This window comes from Calidris pugnax, unplaced genomic scaffold (assembly GCF_001431845.1).
Source record: "Calidris pugnax isolate Ruff unplaced genomic scaffold, ASM143184v1 scaffold39, whole genome shotgun sequence".
NCBI lineage: Eukaryota > Metazoa > Chordata > Aves > Charadriiformes > Scolopacidae > Calidris > Calidris pugnax.
Genome location: NW_015090828.1, coordinates 5,445,389 through 5,472,633, shown reverse-complemented (window position 1 = coordinate 5,472,633; position 27,245 = coordinate 5,445,389). Strand labels below are relative to the sequence as shown.

Below are 27,245 nucleotides of genomic sequence, written 5' to 3'. Positions count from 1 at the left end.
ATTCCTGAAGGGGAGGGACAGCAGTGTTGCAGGGTATCCTACCATATAGAAAGTACCCATCCCACATTCTCACACACAAAGTTCTGAAACAGTTAAATGTCCTTCACCTGCTGTATGGATTAATTTCTAGAGAGATGATCTCATCACAAAGGATATTGCAAGGTATATCACAGGTCAAAATAATATGTAAGCTGCTCAGTGTAATCAGCTTGTTGATTTCTCCCCCTCACCTCTTCCAGAACTTGTCAAAAAATTGACAGGGTTCAAGTGTAATGCTGAGCTAATTGTACCTAAGGTTGAATGTTCTCATGCTCAGCTATTGAGCTTCAGGGTAGGTTGTTTTATATAGTAATATGGGAAAGAATTTGTATTTTGCTAGTACCTCTGATTTTTGGTCATCTAAGGAAGTGCTCATTCTTACTGATTGAAAGGTGTTGCGTCATCACAGCGGTAGGTCAAGTTTGACAAAGGGTCCTAATAACTAGCCTTTAGAAACAAACAAATCTGTAGTCAAGCATTCTGAGAAAGAGTGGACTGACAGGCTTCTCATAGTACTAGCCCTGAATTATTATTCCATCTATACCGTTTCTATGAAGAGATTGTGGCAATAATTTGACTGAGAAGTTTTCTAGGTGAGCATAGAGACATCTGTTCTGTCTTCAACTTTACCTCTTCCTTAGGGGCTGTTATTTTCATTTGTGTGTGTGACCATGATAACTTTTTTGCTCCCTTCTTTTAAACTTGAGGGATAGAGCAGAAATTATGGCAGATGAATGAAAGTTTCTAAGAACATCTTTCTTCCAGCAGGTAATACAAAGTTAAGGGGTAACATCCAGGATTAAATCTAATACTTGTTGGCTAAAAGCTGTCATGAAAGAAGCTGGTTCAGGCCAGCCAAGTGCAATCTGTCTTGATGACAACCTCAGCACTTTTCCAGCTGTATAAAATTTTATCAGTGTTCTGTGGGATTTATTTATCTGTTGATACTGTCACTAAACTGAAATACCTCAACTATGCCAGAACAACTGAAAAAGAGTAGAACCAGATTCTGCCCTTGTGGAAGATAAAGGGGTTCCTGCTGACCTGCACTCTCCTTTCGTGGGCAGCAACAGCCAGGGTTATCTCATTTATAACCTCATGCAGTGAAGCAAAATTTCAGTCAGCTACCCTTCTCTTTCTACCCATGATAGATCCAAGGATCTCATGTTTGAGATCAGGTTAACTTTAGAATATAAGGGCTTTTCTCCTTTCCCAATTCATTGGCTGTGTCTGTTGTTGTCTTCTGTTGATGGGCCAGTTAGGACAAGTACTTGATAAATCCCAACGTTAATGTTGAATTTCTTCCTCTTGTGTCAGTCTCTTCCTTTTCAGTCTTTCCATGTAAACTGCCAGAACTTGAAATAATGGCAATAGTGCAATGCTTATTTATCCTGGATGAGAATCCAGCCTGATATGCATCATGCCCATCTTTGTCCTCTGGTTACCTAGTGATCTGATCCCACCTTGAGTCTTATTACCCTTTTTCACAAGCTGTTTCTTTAATGCTGACATGGAATAGTTTTTCTTTTTAAAGAAATCTCCCCGTTGGCCCTCCTGCAATTTAATCGAATAGTATTAATTTATACCTTGTGAAAAATATCTTGTGATGGTCTTTCAACAGCTGGTATAGTTTATCTGTTACTTGATACCATGTTGTGATTTATTTCACAAATATACTTGGTGGGGCCCTAAGTTCATTGATTAAATTGAGCCAAACCACGAAATAGCCTTTTGGCCCTAAACCCTTCCCCAAGTCAGAGCTGTCTGTGAATTCTGTGCTCTTGCACAAACGAACAGTAAGTCCCCCCTGATTTATCCCCTGGCATATATGTGTTAATCCATTTAGATTCTGAAACAACACATGGCAGGTTATATATTGAGAATGAACGTTTCACGTGCTTGTTCTGGCTCATGTTCTCTTTGGTTCTTGCCAGTGTGCTGGTGCCTTGGGAACCTGCAGTGTAAGGTAGTGACTTCAGTGCCTGAAGAACGTAGCATTTTGCATCTCCTTTTCTAGTTTCCATGGTTGCAAGCAGTAATTTTGTAACTTGGGGATGGAGGTAAGAGTATTGCATAGAGTCTTGTAAATTTTTTTATACTCCTTTTGATATGTTATTGCATAATGGCTCTCTGAAGGAGTCATTCCAAAACTATACACAAAAATACATCTCCAGAATAGATTGAAATATGGAGTAGCTACAAATGCTCTTTCACAGAGTTTCAAAGCTGTGTGTTTTTCAGGGATAAATGTTGATAGTCTTACTACCTTGCTGGTGGACTGAATTTTTCGAAGCATTCCCACCCACACCGTTCATATTAAGTGGGGGTAGAGTTTGGTGTCTCTTTCCATTGGATTCCTTTAATAAAATTGTGACATTGTAATTGTGGTTGGCAACCTGTTTGTTTGAAGCATTTCCTGGTTTGCATGTTTGGTCAGATTACTTCAGGTGGGTTGTAATTAGTAATTCTTTTTCTGTGGAATAACTAAAAAACTTTACTAGGGATGCAAGGTTCTTATGTACTGTCACTCTGAACCTTCAGCTGAACAGTTTGCTCTTCACGCAAGAGCTAAGTAACGTGCTTGCTTGTTTTCATGCTAAGAGGTGCTCTCTCAGTCTTATGGGATGTGTTTAAGTACTGAGCTAAGAAGTAAATGCCTGCAGGATCACTCTATAATCACTGATTAATGTAGACACTCAGTGATTTATTTGTGGTGTTTTGTTGTAAAGGGTTGATAATTAGCTATTGCTCTATGAAAAAAAAAAAAAAGTCTTGGTTATGTTTTGTATTTGCTAAGTGGTGATTTAAAATATCTGGAAATTTCAGAATGGGCAGTTAGCTGCATAGGCAGTGAGATCCATAGGGGTGGATTCCTGATCTTGCACAGGGAACTCACTGTTGGGTTTGTATCTTCACCCACTTTCTTTCCTTATAGAAAAATGCAATTATAGCTTTAAATAGATTAAACTGCATTCTTAAAACAAGACAAACTCATGGTTAGGATCTGGTTATCTTTTGTATATAAATACACTTTCATACATAGAGAGACAGATTGTGTGTCTATCGTGTTTAATCTGTGTACCAGTGGACTAGATAATAAAGTGATATGGTTTACCTACATATCTTTTGGAAAATTTCTCTTGAAAGACAGTGTTTCATTACTGAGGCTGACTAGCCAGAAAGATCTGTATGCTATGGCAACCACAACTGTTTTTTAGTGATAATAATAACTACTCATTCAGCACTGAGGAAAAACTAAACAAAAAACCAAGCACCCTACAGCAATTTGAGGTGAAGCAACAAAGAAAGAAAGCGGTGACCATAACCATCTGCAAGCCATGGTTCAGAACAGTAACCTTATGGTTCTTTGGAAATAAATCAGCTTTATTTGGAATAGTTCTTTTCTGCTCATCAAGTGAATTAATTATATGGCTTTATTTTAGATCTTGAGTCTACCCACATCTGATTTTTAGCTGCCTCTGTCTTCATCTGCGAATAATCACAGGTGACAATGTAAAAACAGAAACATCTTAAAGAGATTTTTGAGATCTTGTGTTATTCTTGTGGGTATCTTTTTTCATTTCCATCTGTCTGCTCATCTTTCTTTAGAACTGGATTAAGCACCTGAATTTTTCACTGCTTTCTTTTGGGAACTGCCATATTTGATCAGATCTTTCTCCTAGTAGGTTTCTCGCTGACCCTCATTTGATGGCCTTTCTGTCTTGGGCTTTTTTGGCAGTATCCTCTCTGAGACTTGTCACACTTCTAGTAACTTTCCTCTTTACCCTATTTTCTTTTGCTGGTAAACTAAACTATTGCAGGCTATAGATTGGTTTTAGCAAGTTTTTCGCTGGTCTTGGAATATATTTTTTTTAAATTAACACTGATTTACTCTTGTCCAACCGGATATGTTTCAGTCCCAGTTGGTCTTTGCAGGTGTTACCAGGCTCACAGAGCTCAAATCTAGATTTTATTATATTTAAGTTTTGCAAGGACACGTTTAGCATTTTTAATCAACGTGATTATATAACAGGTTTAGTACAAGCTTAACCTAAAGACTACCTTAAAAAAAAAAACCTGTGACTGTATTTTTAAGATCTTGTACATATTCCTGGCTTTAATCATTCCAGTAGTCAGAAGGCTTCTGGCTACATATGCAAGCATTCAATCCACACATTTTGCTAATTGTTTATACTGTAATTTGTTGTTAGCATCTGTTTTTATTTGAGGTGTCTAATTATCTGTTCAGGCTTCTGTCTGTTAGTCTCTTCAGGAGCTATTTCTGTTTTAATCCCTTTCTGAAAACTAGCGAATAGTAAAATGATCTGCATTTTGAATACATATCTATATATATACACACACACACACTGGAATTGATTTAAGAACACTTTCCTTAACATAGCCACAGAGCTCTAGTTTTGTTTTTATTCCCAGTTTATTTTAATCTCTGTCCTGTGCAGTATTGAGTCATGCTAAAAATACCTTCATTAGACTGCCATTGATCTACAAGAGGACATTTGGGTATGCTGTGTCTGAGTTCTGCAATAACTTTGCTTTAATTAAGTTAGTAAGTATATCAGAAATTTTAAAAAATTGTAAGTTTTAAATTTTATTTGCATGTGTTCCTTTTCTAGGATTCTCAAATAATTGCATTTATCTCTCTTGTTACTTTTATTTAGATTTTCCTATAATTTTGAACTCACTTTGTTATCCTCTTGGAAATTTTTTTAAGGTTCTAGACTCTGTACTTAAGTACAAAATATGTATTAACTGAAGTGCATTTTTGCAGAACTACCATTTAAGAACTTTTGAAGAATTTTAAAGTCAGATAGTTGTATAAAACCTCAGCTAATCCACGTAACATTTTAATGAAATATTGGGTTGGAAGAAAAATTGGTTTGGCATCTCTCTGCTTGGTAGTTTAAAACCAAGCAGACACACTGGCTAGCCACTCTCCTTCATTTTGTTTTCCAGCCTTGTAAACATTTCCACATTCCATCTGTGTTGTCTAGTCCATGCATGAATAAAATATGAAGTAATTTAATACCACATATTATGTCAGGGGGTTGCTGTTTATTCTCAGACTTGAAATGAAACTTTTTAGATCACATACTGAAACCTCTTGGGCTTTTGCTACTCATTCAGGGCCCTGCCTTTGAGGCCATGGTGTACGAATATTTCTCATTCTCTGTAATGTGGAAAAAATATATTAGTTTTCTACTTTTATTTATATCATGACTGTATTCTTGGAAAGGATAGATGCAGAGGAGGAAAGAGGAGTTAGCTCTCATTTCTCTTCTTGTATTTGGACTCATGGAGATGGTACAGAGCCCGCGGGCCATTGCAAGTATCAGCTTCATGGGTGTTTGCATCCAACACGCAGCTGTAGTTGGATCACAGACAAGTAACTGGAAGTCTCTGTATTCCTTTACCTCAAGACTAGTAACATTTCAGGATGCAAGTTACAACTCAAATGAGTGGATAAAGGCAGTATCTTAATAGCTTTGTTTCCTTATCAGCTAAAACCTCTGTGCCAACATAGCAGGTTGGTATCACGAGGCCATTAGGGTTTACATGCAGTAGGTATTGTGCATGTATGTTTGAACCCGTGTCCTTTGCTCTAGATTTGGCAGATTGCAAAGCTCCAGTGATGCAACCATGTATTTGTGCCAGGAGGAAGAGTTTCTGGGCCCATGTCCCACTTTAGTGCAGGACAACTCTCTAAAATGTATTCTTACACACTAGTCTGTGCTGTAGCATTCCAAGAACCATCCAATGTCAGTGAAAACTTATCAGTGTGACACAGTAGTGGCATAAACTCACCTTTGCACCTTGCTGTCTATATGGTCGCTAACTCCTCCCATCCACATGTAAAGATTATAACTGTACCTTAGCCATGATAGCTATCAGCATGCAATCCATACTCAAAACTGTAACATTAATGAGTAACATTTAATTCTAACACTGACTTTGGTTTCTCAGTTTACATCACTTTAAATAACGGAAGAATGCAGTTAAAATTAGTACCTGGCTAGTAATTACTAAACATGCTTTTTCTTAAATCAGAATGTAGTGCCTAGGACAGTGAAAAATGGACACCAAAACAGCTTGTATCTATTATTTTAAACATCCTGGCAGTTAATATATACATTCTGTATTTATGTGCAAGTGAGATGTAAATATTAAAAAAGGGATTAAAACAAATAATTTGGTTTCTTTTTCTGTAGTGCTCTCTTCTCAGGCAAAAATGACACCATCACTCCAGATGATGTGTTTTGTGAATTAAATTGCTATAGGTTTTCCTGCTGAAATAATTATTAGGCAAGCCTTTCTGAACGTGTTTGTGCCTTGCATTTTCCCTTTTCTCCCTCCCTGATTACAATTCCATGGCAGAGACCAGATTGCTCAGCAGACTACTGACATTAGAAAATTAAAATCCGATATATCAAACTATGATCTCACATTCCTTTACATGAAAATCCCACACTCCTTTATATGAAAACAACAGACTGTATTAAACATGCAGGAGTTGGTTTTCGTTTTTCAAATATCTAGTTTTTCCAGCTTACATTCATATCCAGGCATTTCTTCAATATGTTGCCATAGAATATTTAAGTAAATATTTTCAATAGTAACTTTGCATGAGTATTGTATCTTCAAAAATCTCCTTCTCTTCGCTTTCCATTGTCATGTGAAAAAGAATTTGTAGCTATAGATAAGTATACTTGCAAGTTCCCGCTACACTGTTTGGTTTCACTTTAGTTCACGATGTGTACAAACTTCTTGGAAAATTAAGAGTGTGTGATACATGCAGGATATAATGGGAGTTGTGGTTTGTAGAGAACAGAGTCTCTGGAGTCAACTTACAAGTCAGTTTTATTGTGTGCATCTAACTAAAACCATCTGTGTGACTTGCTGTTAGCAATATTGTTTGGACAGCCCTAAATCAAATCCTGAATGGGCAAGATTACAGAAGGCAGGTTTATACTGGAATCCTTCAGGTTAAACCCACTGATGTCCAGTCTTTTCTCCTTCTTGGCATAAAAAGTATTAGCAAGAGGTAAGTTTGTGCTAGCTGTCCTTGTTTCACCAAGATCTATCTTCTGCAAACAGGCTTGTGTTTACAGAAACCAAAGTGAAAATAGCATGTGAACAGCATAAACAGCGGTCAAAATAGTTGTGCATTTGCATAACCGTGCAGTATTTAAAGGAACGGCTAGCTTACTTGGGTACAGTTTACTACAAGCTTTTCCTTAAGTTTTTCCTCTTCAGACATCTCTCAAGAAGTGGAAGTAGAAGGCTCTGATTCTAAATAGCGTTATTTTTGCACAATAGTAGAAAACAAGTTTAACTGTCTTGTTACAGTTTTTGATAAATGGACACTGACATGGACTACGAAAGACCCAACGTTGAAACTATCAAGTGTGTGGTGGTTGGAGACAATGCAGTGGGCAAGACTCGTCTAATTTGTGCAAGAGCGTGCAATACAACCTTGACTCAGTATCAGCTGCTGGCAACTCACGTACCAACTGTCTGGGCCATTGATCAGTACCGTGTCTGCCAAGAGGTAAGGACTGCAGGTGTACAAAACATGGAGCACATGCTGGGGAGTTGTGGTATCTTTTATTGGCAAGCCTGTCTTTGTCAGGATGCAGCAATGAGCTCACAAGCATTTTATGCACGGTCTCTACTGCAGCCATGGTCTGGTAACCATCTCCCTGAGTCTCTCATTCCAAAGTAATTTTTTTATCAAACCTGTTTTTAGGAAGATGCATATTCTGCCTGTTTTATAAAATACAGCATTTGCTGAAAACTATGTGTGATACACTCTTAGTCGAGTATGCTTTAGACCTTCTTATGAGATTAATTAGAAATGTACTTGTTTGATGGAGGGAAAGAGAATGTTATGTATGTTCTGTTCTAGGTCCTTGAACGCTCAAGAGATGTTGTGGATGAAGTGAGTGTTTCTCTCAGGCTGTGGGATACGTTTGGGGACCACCACAAAGACAGGCGCTTTGCTTATGGAAGGTAAATTGATCCAAGCAAAATTTTTAGTAGTAATTGTAGTAAAATTTTAGGGTAGAAAAAACCTGCAAATCTTAATTTTGAAAAGCAAGGACTTAAAAACAATCAAGGGTATTCATATTCCTGCCTACTGCAAAGAGGATTATCTGCTGCAAGGATTAAAAAGATATAAATATTTAAAAAGCAGCATAGTTTTACTACACTACATTTCCTTGAAAAGCCTGCTAAGCTCTGTCAACAACTGTTGTCCTATTTCAAATTTTAAAGAACATTCCCCAAAATAAGATTGTACTTTTACAAAATTGAATATAATGTAATATGATACATATATAAACTATAGTATGATATAATTGCCTAACATGTAACTAACAAGGAGAGATGTTGGGAAACATCACTCTTACTCAATAAAATATTTATTTTATTAAAACCTGTGATGTTGAATAGGCAGCTAAGCTCTTAAGAGCAGAGCCAATTGAAAGAAAGGTGAGACTCTTCTGTATTTTCTTAGTTAAAGCTGAGGAAAGGAAAGGTTTTTCTTCTATAAAACCTTCACCTTCAAGTGTCTGCTAGTGAATCGATTAACCTGGAAATTCTTAAAAATTTTTTTAAAAATAATGAAAATTAAAGTAATCTAGATTTTTCCAGCATATACAATATAACTTCAGTACAGTTTCAACAAGGACTGAAGCCAGTGACAGTCTTTCTGTTTTGTTTAATGGTAACTAGATCTGGCCTTGTGGCAGAACGGACAGCAGAACAACTGAATAACAGACATTTGAATACACACATAATAAGAACAGGTTACCTGTATTGCGCAAATACTGAGCTGAAGATGGGTTTTGGACAGATATTTTCATAACTGACATTTGAGCAAGGCCTCAGTCCTCACATGTTTTTTCACCTTCTTGAACATTTTCATATCATTTTCATATCTGCTTCAGTCTGTACACGATCAAATATCCATAGACAGATACTTCTTTTTTTTCCAGCTGGGAACGCTTTTGTAGAGCATCAGTCTCAGCTTTGGGTTCCACGTTGCCAAAATGTACTGTCTTACTGTTTTCCTTCTCTCTGTGCTACCTCATGAAACTAATTACTTTGGAGGTTGACTTCCTTTTCTATTCTCCTTGCCTTAGAACCACTGGAGAGGGCTCTGCTGGTTGAATCCATCAGTCAGATTTTTGCACTGTAAAACTTTGTATAGCAGTTTGTACAAACCCTCCTTTGTATACAGCACTGTGTTAGTTGTGTCTTCACAGAGTCATGAATTACCTTGAATTTTGTGTTGGGAGCTAAAGTAGCAACACATCTGAGCTACACAACCTGTACCATTTGTAAATAAGCTTTGTGAGTGAGTGAAGTTACTGACTTTAAGGTAATATTGATCGTAATATGTATTGAGTATGTGAATGGATGCTGTTTTATCATTTGGAAGCATATGGAGCCTACTTTGATAAATATGGATGTAACTTAACATTTCCACTAACTGCTCCTCTTTATGTGGCCTCCTGATATTCTGCAACAGATACTGTGTCACTGAGAAGATTACTAGAGATTAAGAGAACGAAATCAGGCATGTTCTGAACTCTGATCCCAAGTTAACTAACAGGACGGGAGAGGGGGGAAACAACATACTTAGATTCTAATCCTGCAAACGCCAAGGAGGACCTGAATAACTTGAGATCTCGTGGGATTAAGCATATGAAGGTAGCGATTCATTTGTGATGTTAGCAGAACTGAACCTGTGTAGGATCAAGTTTCTATACCCTGATCAACTTAAAAAGGCTGTTCTGGAAACGTGCTGTTCTGTTAGTGGTTTTTTTGCAAGTCTGTTAATGCAGAAAGTAACTGCAAACTCTAAAGAAACTATCTTATAAATTGAATTTCAGTTGTAAAATTTTCTAATTGTAAGCACTGGTTAGGTACTTCATTGTTTTGAAATACTGTTTAGTATTTTATCTGTTAGCATTTTAGGAAGAGATTTCCAATATTGAATGTTCACATTTTCAGAATTTATTTTAGATCACCTCTGTACATTGAACTACAGTCTACTCAGAGCTGAGTCAAATCTTGCAGTACAGCGAAAGGTCTATTTTATGCCAAACTGCTCCAGGCTACACTTACAAGTGCCCCATGTTTCTGATTGTCTGAAGGATCACATAATAATATAACCCTTTGGTTCCCTTCACATTTTTTTTTATGCATATGCCCTTGTGCAGGGAAAGGTTTATTTCAGCCAAACACTCAGCCAAGACCTCTAATTGTCCTGAACGTGGTGTAACAAGAACCAGCAGGTCATTAATTCACCTGCTGCTCGTTGGAAAAGATTGTTCCATACACTTTTACAAAATGTTACATAAATAGATTATGCTATAGATGACAGGGTGAACAGTTAATAGGACTTGCAGTAAAGATAAATCCTTCTTAATTCTTTATTTTTCACAGATAGAAACCTGAGAGGAGAATGACAGAAGGAATGTGTTTTCCACTATTTTTGAGTGACAGAAAAAGAAAAACATATTTGAATGCCACTGAGGATGGAATAGTTAATATTTTTACTGCCATCCTTTAAAATGGGGGTATGGAGAGTGAGATGCAGCTTGCATTCTGCTGTGTGGTGTTTAGTTTAATAATCACAATCCTCCAGGAGCTTTGGGAAAACAGTTCCTGACAGCTTAAGGGAGGGAGGAGGATGTGGCTCAAGGGACTTGTGGCAATATTTGCTGCAGTTTTATAGCATGACACGTTGGTTTTTTCCTTAGAGTGGGTGCTTTAGTTTTGGAAGTATCTTGCTCAGTTCATTGTAGGCACTGTGATGCCAAACAGTCATTTGCCCCACAGGGTTTCCATTTGATGCAAAATCATTCCAAAATGTTGTAAAATTACAGTGTCTTTGTTATGATTAGCATATTGATTTCCAGCTCCTAGTCACTTCTTTGTTTAATAACAATCTAGTCTCAGTGCTATTGTATTCTCTAAGCCTGCAAATAAGGCAAGAACTTCATATTAAGCTCAAGTTGTCATAATGTACCAGTTTCCCTGGGAGGCACAAAATTGCACGTGTAAAGATGTGAAAACATCTTAATTTACATTTCAGCTTGTCAGGATTCACTGTCCTCTATCCTCCTGTCCAATCTGATTATGAATGAGTGTCAACGTGTCACTGTGTTAACTAATTCTAAAAGTAGAATGAATAAAATGGCTTGCACTTTTTTTTTCCCTTTTTCATCCTTTTCTTTATTTTTTTCAGGTAAACATGTTTGACTACAATTTTATTAATATCCTACAAATCCTGGTTTTTTTATACATGCAGCTCTTGTATGTGTAAACATGAGCACAAATCTGCAAAGAGTTGATTCAGTCCCAATCAAATATTTATTCTTAATACTGTGGATATGGTTTGTCAGCTAATTCAGCCAGGATGATTTATTTACTTGCAACTTAAATATGAGCTGTAGACCAAACAAAATCTGTTCATACAGCATGGACAGAAAACAGCTTTTTCCTCGTGACTTACAAATGTGAATGAGCCTTACTGTGAGACTGCTGACAGAGCCTCTTAAAATATGTTTAGAGTATTTCCTCTGTTGTGAATGGATTTCATAAGCCTTGTGGGTATTGTATGTACACAGAGGAACACATGCATTTGTCTATTTCTGTGTAATTACAATTCCCTTAACAAGTTACATCAATGTAATTTAATCCATAGAAATATACCTTCTGAACGCTGCTGAAAAGGGTCCATGAGAATAGAAGTTTATCTGTCACTGGTATTTGAAGACTTCCACCAATATCAGTAGGGATGTTTTGGTATTTGCATTCAGCAAATTCAGTGACATGAGGGTGAGGTACAGGTCTTCACAGAGTTACCCAGTTTGCCATTAGTTAGGTCTGTGCCCTCTGTCACTCACTGCCTGTGCCTAAGCTGAGAACAGGCCAGCACCTCCTCACCTTTCTTCAGAGAAGGTCCAAGGTTTCAGAAGTGCTTTGAATGAAGGCCCATGCTTTTCCCTGCGGTCTTGCTGTCCTTGTTTTTATGTAATGATAATAAGAATGATTATAATTATCCACCTTCCACATGCCTTACAAGCCATTTACTGGTGTGGGTTGGAGGGGATCATCAGAGTTGTATCTCCACAGCAGTAGCACTTAACAGACACAAGGCAGTCTTTTGCTTTGTTAGCAAAGGGCCAGCTGATGGGGAATTCAGATCTCTCTTACCTTGGCTGCTTCCATTTGCTATGTTTTGCTGCCACAAAAAGTGATATGCTTTACCTTAGAATCATCCTCAAATACCAAAATCTGCGAGCCTCTTCATCTACTTTAAAGTGGTTTACAAGCTGTTCAGATTCTTCATCAAGCAATCCTGAAGAGCTCCTCCTGTAAAAACCATTTTTAAAATAATTGTTATGATTTTTTTCTCTTTTGAGTTTGACTCGGATCACTCTCAAGAAACACTAGAATAAGCCGAGAGGTTCATAGAGAGAGAACATTCTCAGTAGTTTCATTCCAATGTGGTGTCTGTATGCACTGTTTTTTCTTCTTCTGTTATCTACATTAATCTTCGAGGCTTTTTCACTCAGTTGATGGGAAAGTATATGCTTTATATACTTAAAGCAATCTAATTAATGCAGATCTACTACTTTTCTTCTCTGCATCCCATTCCATATTGTGAGTAGAAAGAAGTTGCTATAGAATTGCTGTTAGGAATCCTTCCTTCTTTAAAAAGATGGGTGCCAAATGACTGTAGGTGGAGTCTGAGGCTCAATTTGGTGTATATATAATCTATCCATAATAGAGCCACACCTGTAATGCTTTAAGCCTTCCTTGACTGGAGTGAAAAAGTACATATCAAATGTTATTTGTGGTATTATGTAATTTTCCATTTTTCCTTGCTCTCTGAAGTCAGTGGCTGAGTGGAAAGAGGGCATTTGGATTCTAACCTAGAAGACTGCAAAGCAACATCAAAATCTTTTGGAAATGCTAAATCTGGGAAGTGACTTTGTATCAAAATCTTGATCTTAGTAAATTATTTCTTTGTGGATACGTGCTTGGAGGATTTTGTGAGCTGTCTTCTGCTCCAAGAGTCTCAGGATCACAGTCTGGATTTTCTCATACATGTGTCAGAATATGAAAACCACTCTGCACAACCAGATGTAACTGTTTTAAACTGAGTTCCTATCAATATATTCGTGACATCAACTTGCCAGTTAAAATTCCTTGACAGTTTTTTTATAAAAAAAAAAAAAAAAAAAAGAGGTGGCTGATAGCCCAAAGAAAGCAAAAAATACAAAAGTCCATGTTTTCTCCCCAGAGAAAGAGGTCTGTTAGCTCAGTTTTTGTGTCTTCTGTGACTTCAGAAGTCACTCTCATGCTGGGTGCAAACCAGACGCTGTCATTCTTTCATCTACTCTGGGTTTTTACCTCCCTCTTTACCTTATCCCTGGCTTCCTATCTGTGTTCTTCATCAATACTTATAAGGAATCATGCTTTTATGAATTTTGGGACCTAGCTTTGGATTTTCCTTTTTCTATTTTTTTAATTTCCCATCCTTACATCCTTCCCCTACCTTGAAATAATATTTTTCTTCGAAATATTGCCATTTTCTTCTAAATGTTGCTTCAAATGTTGCTTCTTTTAAACTTAATATGTTTTTCAGTTTGATCATTGGTTCCTGGGTGGTTTTTCAGAGGATGGGGCTGACAGTAAACAAAAGATTAATTTCTTCTTTTGGTTATTCTTCTACAGTATCTTTAATGAAAGGTAGCTGGTTCTCTGTAAAGAGATAGCATGTTGTTCTCATCTGTAAGCTGCCTCTATAATAACAGAAAATAAGCTTGAAAAGCCCACCTTTCCATTTTTCTATTGTTTTGTGAATTTATTTCTCTTTATTTTATTTTCTGACTGCTGTCTGGAGACAGCAGTCACCTGATATGTCTTACAAAAACATTTTTAGCTATATTCTTGTCAGTACCTTTATAATTATGAGTTTCAGTGTTTGCCCCAGGTTGTTCAGATGTATTCCAGCTAGCCTTGTACCTTCTCTTGCTCTTGTCATTTTCTTTCATCCTTCTCCATTGATTTGGTGTTCAGGGTTTGTGTCTTACTTTTATAAACCCCAACTGTGATACACAGAATATTTCAGTATTTCAGCCTCAATTAACTGTCTCTAAAATTATATTTATCATAGAATTTTTGTTCCTGCATTAAAAATGCAGTAATTGAGATCTCTGCTCCAGAGAAGGGAAAAATACATATCGGTATGTTATGGGGGATGTGTGTACTGCAAACATACCTGATTCCTAAGAGAGTTTTACTGAGTCTACCGGTAAATCTGGCCCAGAATCATGCTAAGGTACCTTGAGGGAGCCTCTTTCAACTGCAAAGTTCTATTTAGCACTAAGATGGAATTTTTCATATGTAAATGCTGAACCAGAATTATGGGAAAATTTACTTCTTATAGCCAGCAATAAAATGAACCAAATTCCAAGACTGTGTAAGCAGTCCTTTACATTAAACATGAAATCATTATCCTCTTTTTACATTGTTCCACGTGACTTTGCCATTTTTTTTGGCACTCTTGCTGGCCAGGCATTTTTACAATAAGAGTAGCTCTTACAGGTTTCTGCAATGGAAAATGAGATATTTTAATAATTCTTTGGGATATCAAAACAGTTTTTTCCATTGTCTGTAAATACACCATTGTTTTCCCGTGAGTGTCTCAGAGGAAATAGAAGAGGTTTTAAAATGCTTAAAATTTAAGAATGATGTATTGTTTGTAAGGAATGTATGGGGAAACTCTTTCCACATTTGAAGAAGTCTTGAAATATGCAATTTTCTTAAAGGTAGTGTTATCTTCTTACTGTTGTTTCCTACTACAAATGACGTTACAGAAATTTTAGAAATAGATCTGCATGCTACTCACCACAAAATCTGAATATATTTCAGGGCATTTTGACAGTTTCGCACATTACACCAGTACTTAAGAAGCTTCACTGCTGTCGGTAAAGTATAGAACTAATTGATTCTCCTGCTCACATCCAGGGCACTGCATGGTCTTGCCCTGCCTTACCTGGATATCTTCAGTTCTTCACATGCCAGGCACCCCCTGCATTTTAGTTTTCCTAGCTGCTCATCCGTTTGGAGTGTGTGTGCATAAGTCCTGTGTCTTCAGGTCATTTTGTTGTGCTCACCAGTCACTTAATGAATTTCTTATCATTTCATGTGATGGCTGCAACTGCATTTACTAAAAACTGAGTCCACTTAAAACATTATCAGCCTTGCTTATTGCAGTTTTTTTTTCAGCTCAGTGAGATGTGTGCATGAAAAATGTTGTATAACTAAGTGAATCTCTCTGTTCAAAATGTATCTCAATTGACATGGAGACGTAGCAGGGTTTTGTTCAGCGATAACCAAGATTCTCAATTTAATTCTTAGGTGGCCTTCTACTGCCTGAACCTACTATGTTTGAGAACTTGGGAGCTGGTATTTGCACTGAGGCTGTCGCCCTACACAGTCTTTCCTTTCAGGTGGTTGAAGGACTATGCAGGTGGACACCAGAGACAGTTCTTGTCAAATGAGGTTATCAGTGGGAGAAGTTCAGCTGTGCTGCAGGTCTCTGAGGAACCTTGGGAAAATTATGGGAAGTGTGTAGGGAAGAAAATGAGGACAGAAGAAGTAAAAGCAAAACAACATTTTATCGATAACTGTCTAAGGATTAGCTGTTCTGGTAAAATCAAAAGAGCCTAACAATTTGGATGACCCTCTACCAAATTGTTTGCTCTGTAACATTCTAATAGACTCTCTTTATTTCAACCTTACTTCTCAGAGAAAGCTGATTATCTAAAAATAGGGAAAAATAAAGACTGTAATAGGAAAAATCTACTGGGGACATTTTTTTCTTCCTTCTTTCGAGTCTATTCTTAAAGTTTGATTTGATTAAATATGTGCAACAGACTTCTTGTCAACCAAAATATAATTTGTCTATCCTTAAACTGATTCTGTCAGATATAACTCTTGGGTCTTTATTTAAGCTCTCTGAAACAAAATGTGTACTTTTGACTTATCCTCTAGGAAGAGGACAAGACAGCATGGCAGTACAGTTCAGTCTTTCTTCATTTCCTCTTTCCCACTCCCTGCATCGATTTCCAGATCAGAGACATTTCCTCTTCACATTCTGTATTTGTCACAGCTTTATTTCTTCCCCTTTCCAAACCCAACAGTACTATTCCATGATTATATGACAAATAATACCCCTTACATATGAGCAGCAGTTTTACGCAGTAACTTGTAAATTATAAACTAGAGGGAACAACTTCTTCCTGGGTAACGCAGTGTGTACATTTCAGAAGGGAGCCTGTTTCCGCATCACAGTTTATAACTCTAGTTTCAGACTAGGAAATATTAAACTTTTAAAAGCACTTGCCTTGGAATATATGAGATATCATTTAATATTGCTGTTTCCTTGAAGTTCTCTCTAAAATAAGAGTATTAGTGTAGCAGTTTCTGGTTGACAGATGAATCAGCAGTGTGGTGTGCAGGTACATCTGCAGTGCAGCTCATTACACCAGCTCTGGAGCACACATAGCATATAAGCAGATGAGTCTTTCAAAATCTCAGTCCCAGACCAATGGAGTGCTCTGTTACACAAAACAGCTCTATTTAGAAAACATTAACTTCTCTGCCGCTTCTAACAACTCCATCAGGAAGGCTTATTACAAAGCAAATATACTGCTTTTTCTCCCCCACCTCATGAGTTTCTGATTGTAGTGATTGCAGAGTAACTTCCAGATGGTTGCAATGGTTACCTGTAGCTTGACTACTGCTGAAGCCTGAGGTTCATAATTTAAAGTTGTCTTGTCTTGGTTAGTGCTATACTGCTTGCTTTTTGGCAGTGTCTTGGACTGCTCTCTCCACATCTGATACAGTTCATAACTCACATACTAGGATCTCACAGGATGGCAGCACACCATGTGCTGATTCCTGCCACAGATTTGGTTGTCTAGAGGTTGTCTACAGGGTTTCTAGGGGTAGTTGCTTCCATCAAAAGTTCTTCTTATCTAAGTTTGGGGAAATATCATTGAATGCTTTGAGGTAATACCTGTGTTAGGTAGATGTGTTGATTCTCAGAATGGTGGTAAGTTTCTTTCTTTGCCCACAGAAGCCTCCTCTAGGTAGTCCCTAACTATGTTTAGACCAAGCTGGGCTGACTTCAGATGTGTATGTTTTGCATTAAGAATTACTTTTATGATTCCATGGGCAGCATTTGAAGTGCTCTTATGCTTTAATGTGAGACTCCAATGCAGGAGTTTGGTCAGCCAGGAAGTGACAAATGTGAGTGGTGGTAGGTTTGACTACAGCTGAGAGAACCTGTTCCACTTCTCCACTTGCCAAATCTCACACGTATACGTTGTGTTCTGCCCTGTTTGGAGCCCTGATAAGCAGAAAGAAACCTGTTTTCTTACACTGGTGATGCAGAGTGTTTCCCTGGTGGTTGATCACACGCTAGAGCAAGTCACACAGAAGTTATGAGTTTTATTGATATTAAGTATGTTCAGATGTTTCAAATAATAAGAGTAGATGATTCACAATTTCTTCTGATAAGCCTATGAAAAGCAGAATGTAAGAAAAAATCAGTTCTGCATTTCCAACCTGTACTGCTGAATCTACAAGACAATGCGTTGAATATCCAAGCTACCGTTTCTCTTTGCTATTTGTAATACTTGTCTTTATTTCCTGTGATACTTCAGTATCAGACATCAGTCTATGAAGTGTAATCATATGCTTTTGTTGTATTTAACAAAGGTTGATGCACACAATGCCTTATCTATTGCCTCTCTCAATTGGACGGTGCTCTAGGAGGAATGTGATGGAGGGGTTCTAAAGCACATTTTGGTATTCAAGTCTATGGAGGTATTTCTTGAATCATTCCTGAAGTTTACTGGGAAATGATTATGAAATTTCTTTTTAGAAAAAAGCAGCTTGTGTTTGTGAACTTATTGCTGCAGACAAAGAAGAAAGCAGAAGTAAACCTGATTCATCCTTTCTTGTTCTCTTAAGTAACCAAACCACACAAAATGGGAATAAATTATTTTTTTTTAAACCCATCCTTTTATGTTCCCTGGGAATATTAAAATAACATTGGTAAACATTTTAGTGTCTGGGAAATATTAATGTGTTATTTTAACCTGACAAGTCCTGAATTTTATGGACAAACATCAAACCAAACTTTATTGTGAGGCATTAGGAAGTTGTAAATGTGCCTTTGACATTAAAAGGAATTGTAGGTATTTTAATTAAAAGTTTCCAAAGGACAGTTTTCCCCAAATGTTCACAGTCCTACGTAGACAGTTAATCTTCCTCATATATTACTATCTCCAGTTTGTACTAATAGTGCAAATCATGCTTATGATTTGAACAAAAACTTAATATATTATGATAAGGTGGATGTATTTTGTGAGCAAACAGAGCCGGCCGTGGTGCTGGTTCAGCATGTGAACTCTGTCACTACCCAGTGATTGCCCATCCGTCCTATTTATGGCACAAGGCCATTTATTTCTCCCTGCTCAGTACAGAACTCTCAGGATATTCATTTTATGGGAAAGTCCAGGTTTTAACACAGGATGAATAATATGCAAATCACAAGGGTTTTACCTCTTTATTCCGTTTTTCACTTCATTTGGAATGCAGGAAGGTGGAAATGTCCTGTGAGTGCAATGCTATGTGTGTTGTGAGTTGGGGTAAAGAAAGCGGTTTTCCCCAGCTCGGTTTCCTGGTCGCCCAAGGAAGTCAGAAGTGATGAGTTGCCCAAGAACCGCATGCAGGTCTGTGGCAAAAACTGAGAGTCTCTGAGCAAGGGCTGTAACACATGCAGGGCTGCGCTGGGGCCAGTCTGCTGTGGAGTCTGGGCCTGTCTTCTCCAAAGAAATGGATCTTCACTGGCTCTTCTCAGGAGCCCAGATCTGTGGCCAGCCCAGCACTGGCCAGCATCTTCTGCTTGTGAACTCCTGCTGGAGCTCCATTTCCTTTTGGTTTTCTGAGAGATGTGATGTGTGTCTTGTGGTTTGCAGAGTCAGGAGGGCTGGATACTCGTGACTGCAATTACTCGGCTTAGGTATTAATTTCTGAAGGACGCGAAGCAGCCTGTGTCTCTAAGATGCTTAGTTACAGTTAGGAGCAGCCAGCCAGTGCTTCTGGGGCAGTCCTGATGATCTTGAATTAAACAACTGACCAGATTAGAATACGTGTAACACACATTTTTTTAATCTTAGCTGTACATTGATTTCTCCTTTCTGGGAGCTGAGCAAATGTCTGCTGGGGCCTGGGTTTTACTCTTACATGACCTTGAATAGAGAAAGTTTGATTTTAAAGGGTATTTGCTTCAGTTATTCAGAAGACCAGTGTATTAGCTGTTTACCACTTTGCTATTTAGAAAAGGCCTTGTTTCTAGATACGACAGATGTGTTGCAGTTTATGTAAGATACAAACTTGGAGCAGAAGCATTTCTCTTGCATTAAATTTATGCTCACAGCAGTACCTGCATTGTACGCAGCTATCTTTAGAAACAGTATTGCTGGATGTATCTGTACCCTCAGTGAAATGTAGAAAGCAGCAGTACTGAGGAGGTATTTCATTATTTAAAAGGTGACTGTTAAGATTCACTGCTGCTGCTCTATACATTACACAAACTGCAGACACAACACATTTGTGCTAAATTAAAGAATAATAGAAGTGAGATAGACATGATATTACTGAGCTTACCCTGCTGACAATTCTGTAGCAATAAGTCACCTCCTCAAAATGTCCCTTCCCCTCAATTTTTCTTGAGAGTTTCAACTATTTTTCTTCTTTTCTTTTTTTTTTTTCCCATGAGAGATCCAAGAGCTGCTTTGCAACATCCCACCCCAGTTTATAAACACTGAAACTGCCCCAAGTTAGGAATGCTCTGAGACAAGTATTCCAGCATTTCTCTGCCTTAGGGTGCTAGCTTTGACAAGAACTAGGTGGTGAATTAGTGGATAAACTGTCAACCTTAATCCTCATGCTTACAATTTATAAAACAAGTTTATTTAGTGAAATACTTCTTGTTTTCTTAAAACATTTAAGATCCTGCAAATATTTGATGCTTACTTTGATTTAAGCCACTGTCCTATTCTGCACTTTACTGACCTTATTTTCATCGTGATGATAATTTTTGCTTATATTGTAAAGTGGTCGTTCTGCAGTAATTTGCCCTTCTAACAGGTTATTTATTAAAGATGTTAGAGAATTGCTGTGCAAAGTGCATTGCAAAAAAATTCACCTCAGTATCTAAAATGGTGCAGTAAAGGTATTTCTTCATAACAAGTTCAGAAGTGATCTGTGTCTGCCTGTGTGGCTGAAGTTTTGCATAACTGCTAATTCCTAAGCACTGGTGATCTTTGAATTGCAACTTAGGTGTCCAGTCAGCAGAATTATTTGTTGAGCAACGACAGCCTGTGAATTACTGTAGTGTAATAGTAGAGAATGGCAAGCCCTACCTCTCTTCTTAGTGCTCTGGTCATACGTGCAGGGATCATCTCTTGGCACAGAGGGGCAGCCCTTCCTAGGTATGTGGATTTGTGCTTCCATGCTTGTGTGGTGAAATGTGTAGCTTCTATCAAACCTCTGCACGAACAACATGTATTCTGACAGCTGGGTGTCAGTGTATTTTTCAAAGTGTAAAGTGGGAGTACCTTTAAGCTGGAGTGATGAAAATAGATGAAGCTGCAGTGGAAAGCGTGTTTGTTGGGTTTTAATTGGATATTTTCTTGTTGTCTTTCTAGGTCCGATGTAGTTGTTCTGTGCTTTTCAATTGCTAATCCTAATTCCCTGAATCATGTGAAAACAATGTGGTATCAAGAAATCAAGCACTTCTGTCCTCGCACACCTGTCATTCTGGTGGGCTGCCAACTGGATCTCCGCTATGCAGATCTCGAGGCTGTTAACAGAGCCAGACGGCCTTTGGCAAGGTAAAGTTTAAACAAAAATAACAATTAAAAAAAATCACCTTGGTAATCAGGTACAGTATTTAAAAAGATAAATGATAAAGCCTGCTTTCCTTTTGTTGTAAAATGAGAATGTATATGCTTTCCTCTTTTTAATTCTGTTGTCTGAGTCGGTTAATTCTTTAACACATGCAGTTATTATAGGTTTCCCACAATATTTGTGCACATTGGACATCTCATCTTGATGTAGCCGAACACTACGACAATAGAGAGATAGTATGGAGAGATAATAATGATTATTGGAGGTTTTCATATATGTCTTTCTCCATCTGAACAAGTGTATTTCCTACCCTGTCACTTCTGCCAGGCACTGCCAGATCCTACTCAAGTTTTCTTAAACCTTAATTATTACTTTTTGGAAATGTAATTCTAGATCATGGCAGAAAATAAAGTGGTTACATGTTAATTTCTTTAATGTCCCGAGATTAAAAGAGGGTTTGAGGTCATTCTGGAGCAGCTTTGTTTTACCCAGATTCAAAAGACAAGCATTCACATGTTTGGGCAAAACAGTCCCACAAACACCTACTCACTTCTGATTTCCTCCTTTTGTGTGGATTTGAATGAGAACAGATTCACAGAAATAATATTCATAATCACGTAATTAAAGACTGTATTGCAACAAATTTCCATAAAGGGATTGAATTAATATTTCATGGATTCTAAGAAAACTTTGCATTGTGTTCAAATTCTTGACTCAGCAATATGATTTTCATAGGTTTGTTTGCTTATTAAACATTTCTTCATTGTGTGGGTGAGGTGGGCTTTTTGGAACCTCAAAATTCTTCTTCTGCCCTAATCCTCCGTTCTGAGTTCACCACTGATAAAGTCTGAACCAGTACTCTGCATGTCTAGCACAGACTTCTGCCACCTGAACTGATTATTAGCTGGTGACTAAAGCAAGCTGTTGTCTGGAGAGTGTTAAGTCTGTGCCAGCTTGTGTCTGCCCAATATGGTATGCTCAGAGAACACACGTCATGTCTTCTGGTGAGATGATTTTCTTTTTTTGTTGTTGGGAAAATGGATCCTAGCCCAGACTTTTTTCTGGTTTGCTTACCCAACATCATGTACTAGAGCTGCTCTGGAAATTCATGAGTTCCCCCATAATCTTTCTACAGCCAAAACAGGCCTATCTCTTGAAGTTACACAGGCCTATCAAGTTACACTTTTGTCATAGGCTACTATCATTTTCTTTAAAATGCATAAGCTTAAGAAATATTTCTCATTTCATATTTAGCTGTATTTGTGGCATTTCTATGTCATGAGAATTTCCATTAGAGTTTAAATGATGGATACAAAGAAAGATACCGACAGAATGTCTGAGTAGAAAAGGATGTTAGGAGGTTTTTTAAATAACGGAAGTTCTCGAGAATCTTGTCAGCTTTTTTTCTGTAAATTTCCCTTTAACAAAGAGGAGGCATGCCCCATTTTGTGCAACTGATTTCTACATATCTCTAGTAACATTGCAAAGACACCACCACACTTAAATAAAATTACAAGTATGTTTTTATTTTGAAACTCTCTGGAGTCATGGTTGTAGATTTCCAAAGGTTTTTTGGGCTTAATTATCATTCAAATGAAAAAAAAAATATAAAATTATCTCAGAATTGGTGCTGAGACATTTTGTAAGATTCCATGCTCTCTAGAATAACTTGTGATGATCATTGTGCGTGAGAAGGTTTCTTTTTTGTTTAACCCTAGGCCGATCAAAAGAGGAGACATTTTGCCACCAGAAAGAGGCAGAGAAGTTGCCAAGGAACTTGGGATACCGTACTATGAAACCAGTGTATTTGACCAGTTTGGGATTAAAGACGTGTTTGACAATGCAATTAGAGCTGCCCTGATCTCCAGGAGACACCTGCAGTTCTGGAAATCTCATTTAAAGAAGGTCCAAAAACCTTTGCTTCAGGCTCCATTCCTACCTCCAAAAGCCCCTCCTCCAGTTATCAAAATTCCCGAGTGTCCCGTACCAAGCATGAATGAAGCTGGATATTTATTGGACAGTCCACTGTGTGCAGATGTTATGTTTGTTCTCCAGGAGCAGGACTACATTTTTGCTCACAAGATTTACCTAGCTACCTCCTCTTCAAAGTTTTATGACCTTTTCTTAATGGAATGTGAGGAAAGTCCAGACTTCGATGAAACACAGTGTAATAAAGAAAACACAAGTAAGGATGTTCTGACAAGTCACCTTGAAAGAAACAGTGACAGTGATGAGACATCCTTGAAATCTACTGATGTTAAAATTCCTCCACCAGAAAGTACTGACTCTTTAAACATGCTAGAACCCAAACCCGGTGAAACAAATTCTACGGCAAGATCTCTGTCATCGTGGGGTAAGGGGTTTGTTAGTGTGCATAAGGAAATGCAAGTGAATCCTGTCTCAAATAGGACGTGTCCTGTAACTGTGGTAAAAATGGATTCATCTGTGCAGGCTGGACCTTTTAAAACTGTTTTGCAGTTTTTATACACAGGGCAACTGGATGAAAATGAAAAAGATCTCACAAGACTGGCTCAGATTGCTGAAATCTTGGAAGTATTTGATTTACGAATGATGGTGGAGAATATTATGAATAAAGAAGCCTTCATGAATCAAGAGATTACTAAAGCATTTCATGTCAGAAAAGCTAATCGGATTAAAGAGTGCCTTTGCAAAGGGACATTTTCTGGTAAGTAAATACATGCTTTAACAGGAAAAGCACTAATTCTTTTCTCATTCATGTTACTGTCGCTTCATAGACTTCAAAAAATTGTGACAGTTTACATTGTTCTGAGAGGAGGGATGAGTCCAAAATTATAGTGTTACTCGGGGCCACTGTTCCAACCTGGAATTCTGCAGTTTCATTTCTCAAAATGTACACACAAGCTTTTAAATAAGTGACCCAATTTTCCCAAGTGTTGAATGTCCAATATTCCCCTCGTAAGTGAGGCTTTTTACTTAACTATATAAAATGCTGGAGTTATCTTTGGGATGGGGGTCATGGGAAGTGAAAGAAGTCCTTGGTTAACAATGTGCAAATAAAACATACATTCTTGAGATGCAATTTCACTTTAAACGCAGACTTGCAGCATGCCTGCTCTTTTGTTCCCATGGCAGATGTGACATTTAAATTGGATGATGGAACCATAAATGCCCACAAACCACTGCTGATCTGTAGCTGCGAATGGATGTCTGCTATGTTTGGAGGATCATTTATTGAAAGCTCAAACAGCGAGGTATTTGTCCGTTTTTGTCCATTTTGCGTAAAATGTCTGATGGATTTAGGGTGATGGAAGCTTCATTTTGTATCTATCTGAAGGGGTGCAATAATCCCTGGCATGATTCTTAATTCTTCCCTTGAAGACCTGGGATGCTTTCTTTCTTAAGGCATAAAATTAGGATACCTAGGAGGATAACATGTCTTCTGCAAGACATGAGACTTCCTCCAATGCTGGAGCATGTGTTTAAATCTGAAGTCATTTAAAACATTAAATATGGGGGGAAAAATTACATATGGATTGGTGAATTTCCGTCAAATATGTTTTAAAGTTGTGTGAATATATATTTCTACAATCAGAAGCATTACAAAGAGTACCTGGAGCTGGGGCATTGAGGAAGGAATTAAAGGGAAAAAAGAGTTAGAGAACATGCAGTGTTAAACTAGAAAAGAGAGCTGGCTTCACAGTACTTCAGTAGAAACTAAGCTCAGGTTCTCTAGTGCATCAGCTTGTCCTCTGGAGTAAAGCAGACATAAAGTACAGCATAAAAGATCTCAATGCTTTGAATTAAGATTTTGCAGCAGAAGCCTGTATTTTCAGGTGTCTTCATGGTCTGTTTTTCAGATTCTAAATGCTTTGCTAATATTTCTTTCTTGTGTCTTATCCATACCCCGGTTTTTATTTTTGTTTTGATTTTCTTGTTCTTTTCCATGCTTAAGGGTCTCATTCATATGAAGAGTTCGGGTTTTTTGTGTTTAATATTCTGAAAGATTATCTTCTACTTAAATTTTTCTTGCTTCTTTTAATACAGCTGTAAACACAATTCCTTTCCCAGAGGCATGCTCAACAAGTGGTTCATTAAAAATACATAGTTTAATTCTAGTAAGCAACATTTGGCAATGAAGAATGTACATTTATTTTCTACCAGTCTATTTTTAATGATTAACTTAACAGTCTTAGCTCATCTTTTCAATTTAAAATATTTAGCTTCCATTGTGTAGAGTTTAAAGCACTCAATAATGCTTTCAGAAGTTTTTAAATGTTGGTAGATATGAACTAAATGGTTTTCTTTAACTATTTTGCAAAAAAATAAAACCACCTACTTTTTACTTATTACTTTTTGTATATTTGGGACTCAACATTTTATAAACTCATTCACTGAATTTACTGTTCTGTTCACTAACAAAAATATATTAATAATGAATGAGTTTCACAACCAGCTCCTCTTACTGGGAGGACTGAGCTTCTTCCCAGAGTGGCTGATACGCGTAAGAGGTTTATGTTTTAGCAATAACGGATCTGGGTTTGAATCCCACCCATCCAGGCAGAGCTGAAAGAAAAATTCTCAAGCCCCCAAAGGTTAACAACCAGCTACATGACAACAATTAACCCCCGTCTAGCAGGAAGTACCTGCTGACTGCTTCCAAGCAGTCAGATTAAGTTGCATGGACATTTAATTCCTCATCATAATTTTATTATCATTTTTCTGCTCTGGTGGTTTTTATACTGTAAGTTTTTCAGAATAGCACAGTGCATCCTTCAGCGCCAGCATCTCTTGAGTTATGAAGAAGTATGTTACATATTGCTGATTAACAGGATCAGCTAGTTTGGGTAGTGGAAGCAGTACCCAAGACGTACCTGCCACAACCTTGAGCCCCACAAGAATCAGTTTTGCCCTGTTCTTTGGAGGAGTGATCATGTGTGCAAACTGCAGTTGAGATGCTAAAGTGACAGGTTACAGTGAGGTTTTCTAACTCTCCTTCCTCTTCTTTTGGGCTTCCCTGCAGTGGAGTTAGGGTTGTGCTGGCGAGAGCTTTTGTCCTAGTCTTTGTAGTTCCATTACATGGTGGTTGCACTTAATTACACGTGTGTGGCAGAAAGGGTTTACATTTTCTTTGCCTCATTTCTTCAGTTCTCAGTCCCTTCCCAACCATCATTTACTTGGATAATTTGGTTATTTATAAACAGAATGAGAGGAGTGGGGATTTTTGTTATCCTTTGGTTTCGGTTATTCTCAGAATCCCCAGAATATCTCTTGCCAGGAGCAGATAGATTGCATTCCTCAAGAAGTCTACCAAGGGGGGTTTGGCATGGGAAGTGCTCAATGGCTTTATGTATCCGACATAGCTGTCCATTTGCAAGGTAGAAAGCATTGCATAGATTCACTGGTGGATGTGGATCCAATTCCAGTAATTTGGTAGAGTTCCTTGTATGTAAACCGGCAAAGGATCTGATTACGGAGGTGTGCTTACCTGGTGGCAGCTTCTTGAACTTCAGTGGGACATTTCTTTTTTGAAAAAAGTTTTCTCTGCATTTCTAAAATGACTTGCAGTGTAAAAAGAGACGGTCCAGCAAAGTGGCAGAAGTTAAATATGGCCTCTCTATGAAAGTCCCTTCATTATTAGAAACTTGTTTCTTATATATCGTTTCCAGGTAGTTCTTCCCAACATAAACAAGACTTCCATGCAAGCTGTTTTAGATTATTTGTATACCAAGCAACTGTCCTCCAATCAGGAACTGGACACACTTGAGTTAATTGCATTGGCAAATAGGTTTTGCCTTCCTCACCTGATTGCACTAGCAGGTAAGAATTTGTGGCCTTGTTCAGTGCAGTGTATTCTGCAATGACTGAAACATATTTTAATGGTTTTGGAATGCATGAGAGGGATATTGTAATACAAATCGGTATTTTCACTTAGAAAAATATATCTGCCTTTATCTTGCCTTTTTTAGTTTTGTGCTAAACCAGTATTCTGTGCTTTAAAAACAGGAGGAGTAAACCTCCCCTTTAGCATTGATGTAATGTCTTTGGTTTGTAATATCCATTCTGTTGTTGTTAATTTACCTGAAAACAGTAGGGAGCCCAGGCTTCCCATTATGTAACGAATGAAGTGCTCCATTATACATTTCTATTTGAAGAGAGTAACTGAGCCAATTCAAAACTGATCTAGATGATCGTGG

General features: G+C 37.7%; 1 protein-coding gene across 2 annotated transcripts in view; it reads left to right on the top strand.

The window, feature by feature from the left end:
• The window catches only part of RHOBTB1 (Rho-related BTB domain containing 1), a 55,607-nt gene that overhangs the window by 22,697 nt on the left and 5,665 nt on the right, over positions 1-27,245 (top strand). Inside the window, exons 3-8 of one of the 2 annotated variants that reach the window (XM_014940574.1) lie at positions 7,405-7,606; positions 7,964-8,067; positions 20,868-21,053; positions 22,788-23,755; positions 24,184-24,302; positions 26,718-26,868. In XM_014940574.1, the coding sequence (XP_014796060.1) occupies positions 7,415-7,606; positions 7,964-8,067; positions 20,868-21,053; positions 22,788-23,755; positions 24,184-24,302; positions 26,718-26,868 (1,720 nt within the window). In that variant the 5' untranslated portion in view covers positions 7,405-7,414. The remainder of the gene's footprint in view (positions 1-7,404; positions 7,607-7,963; positions 8,068-20,867; positions 21,054-22,787; positions 23,756-24,183; positions 24,303-26,717; positions 26,869-27,245) is intronic. The other variant, XM_014940576.1, reaches the window with a different exon arrangement.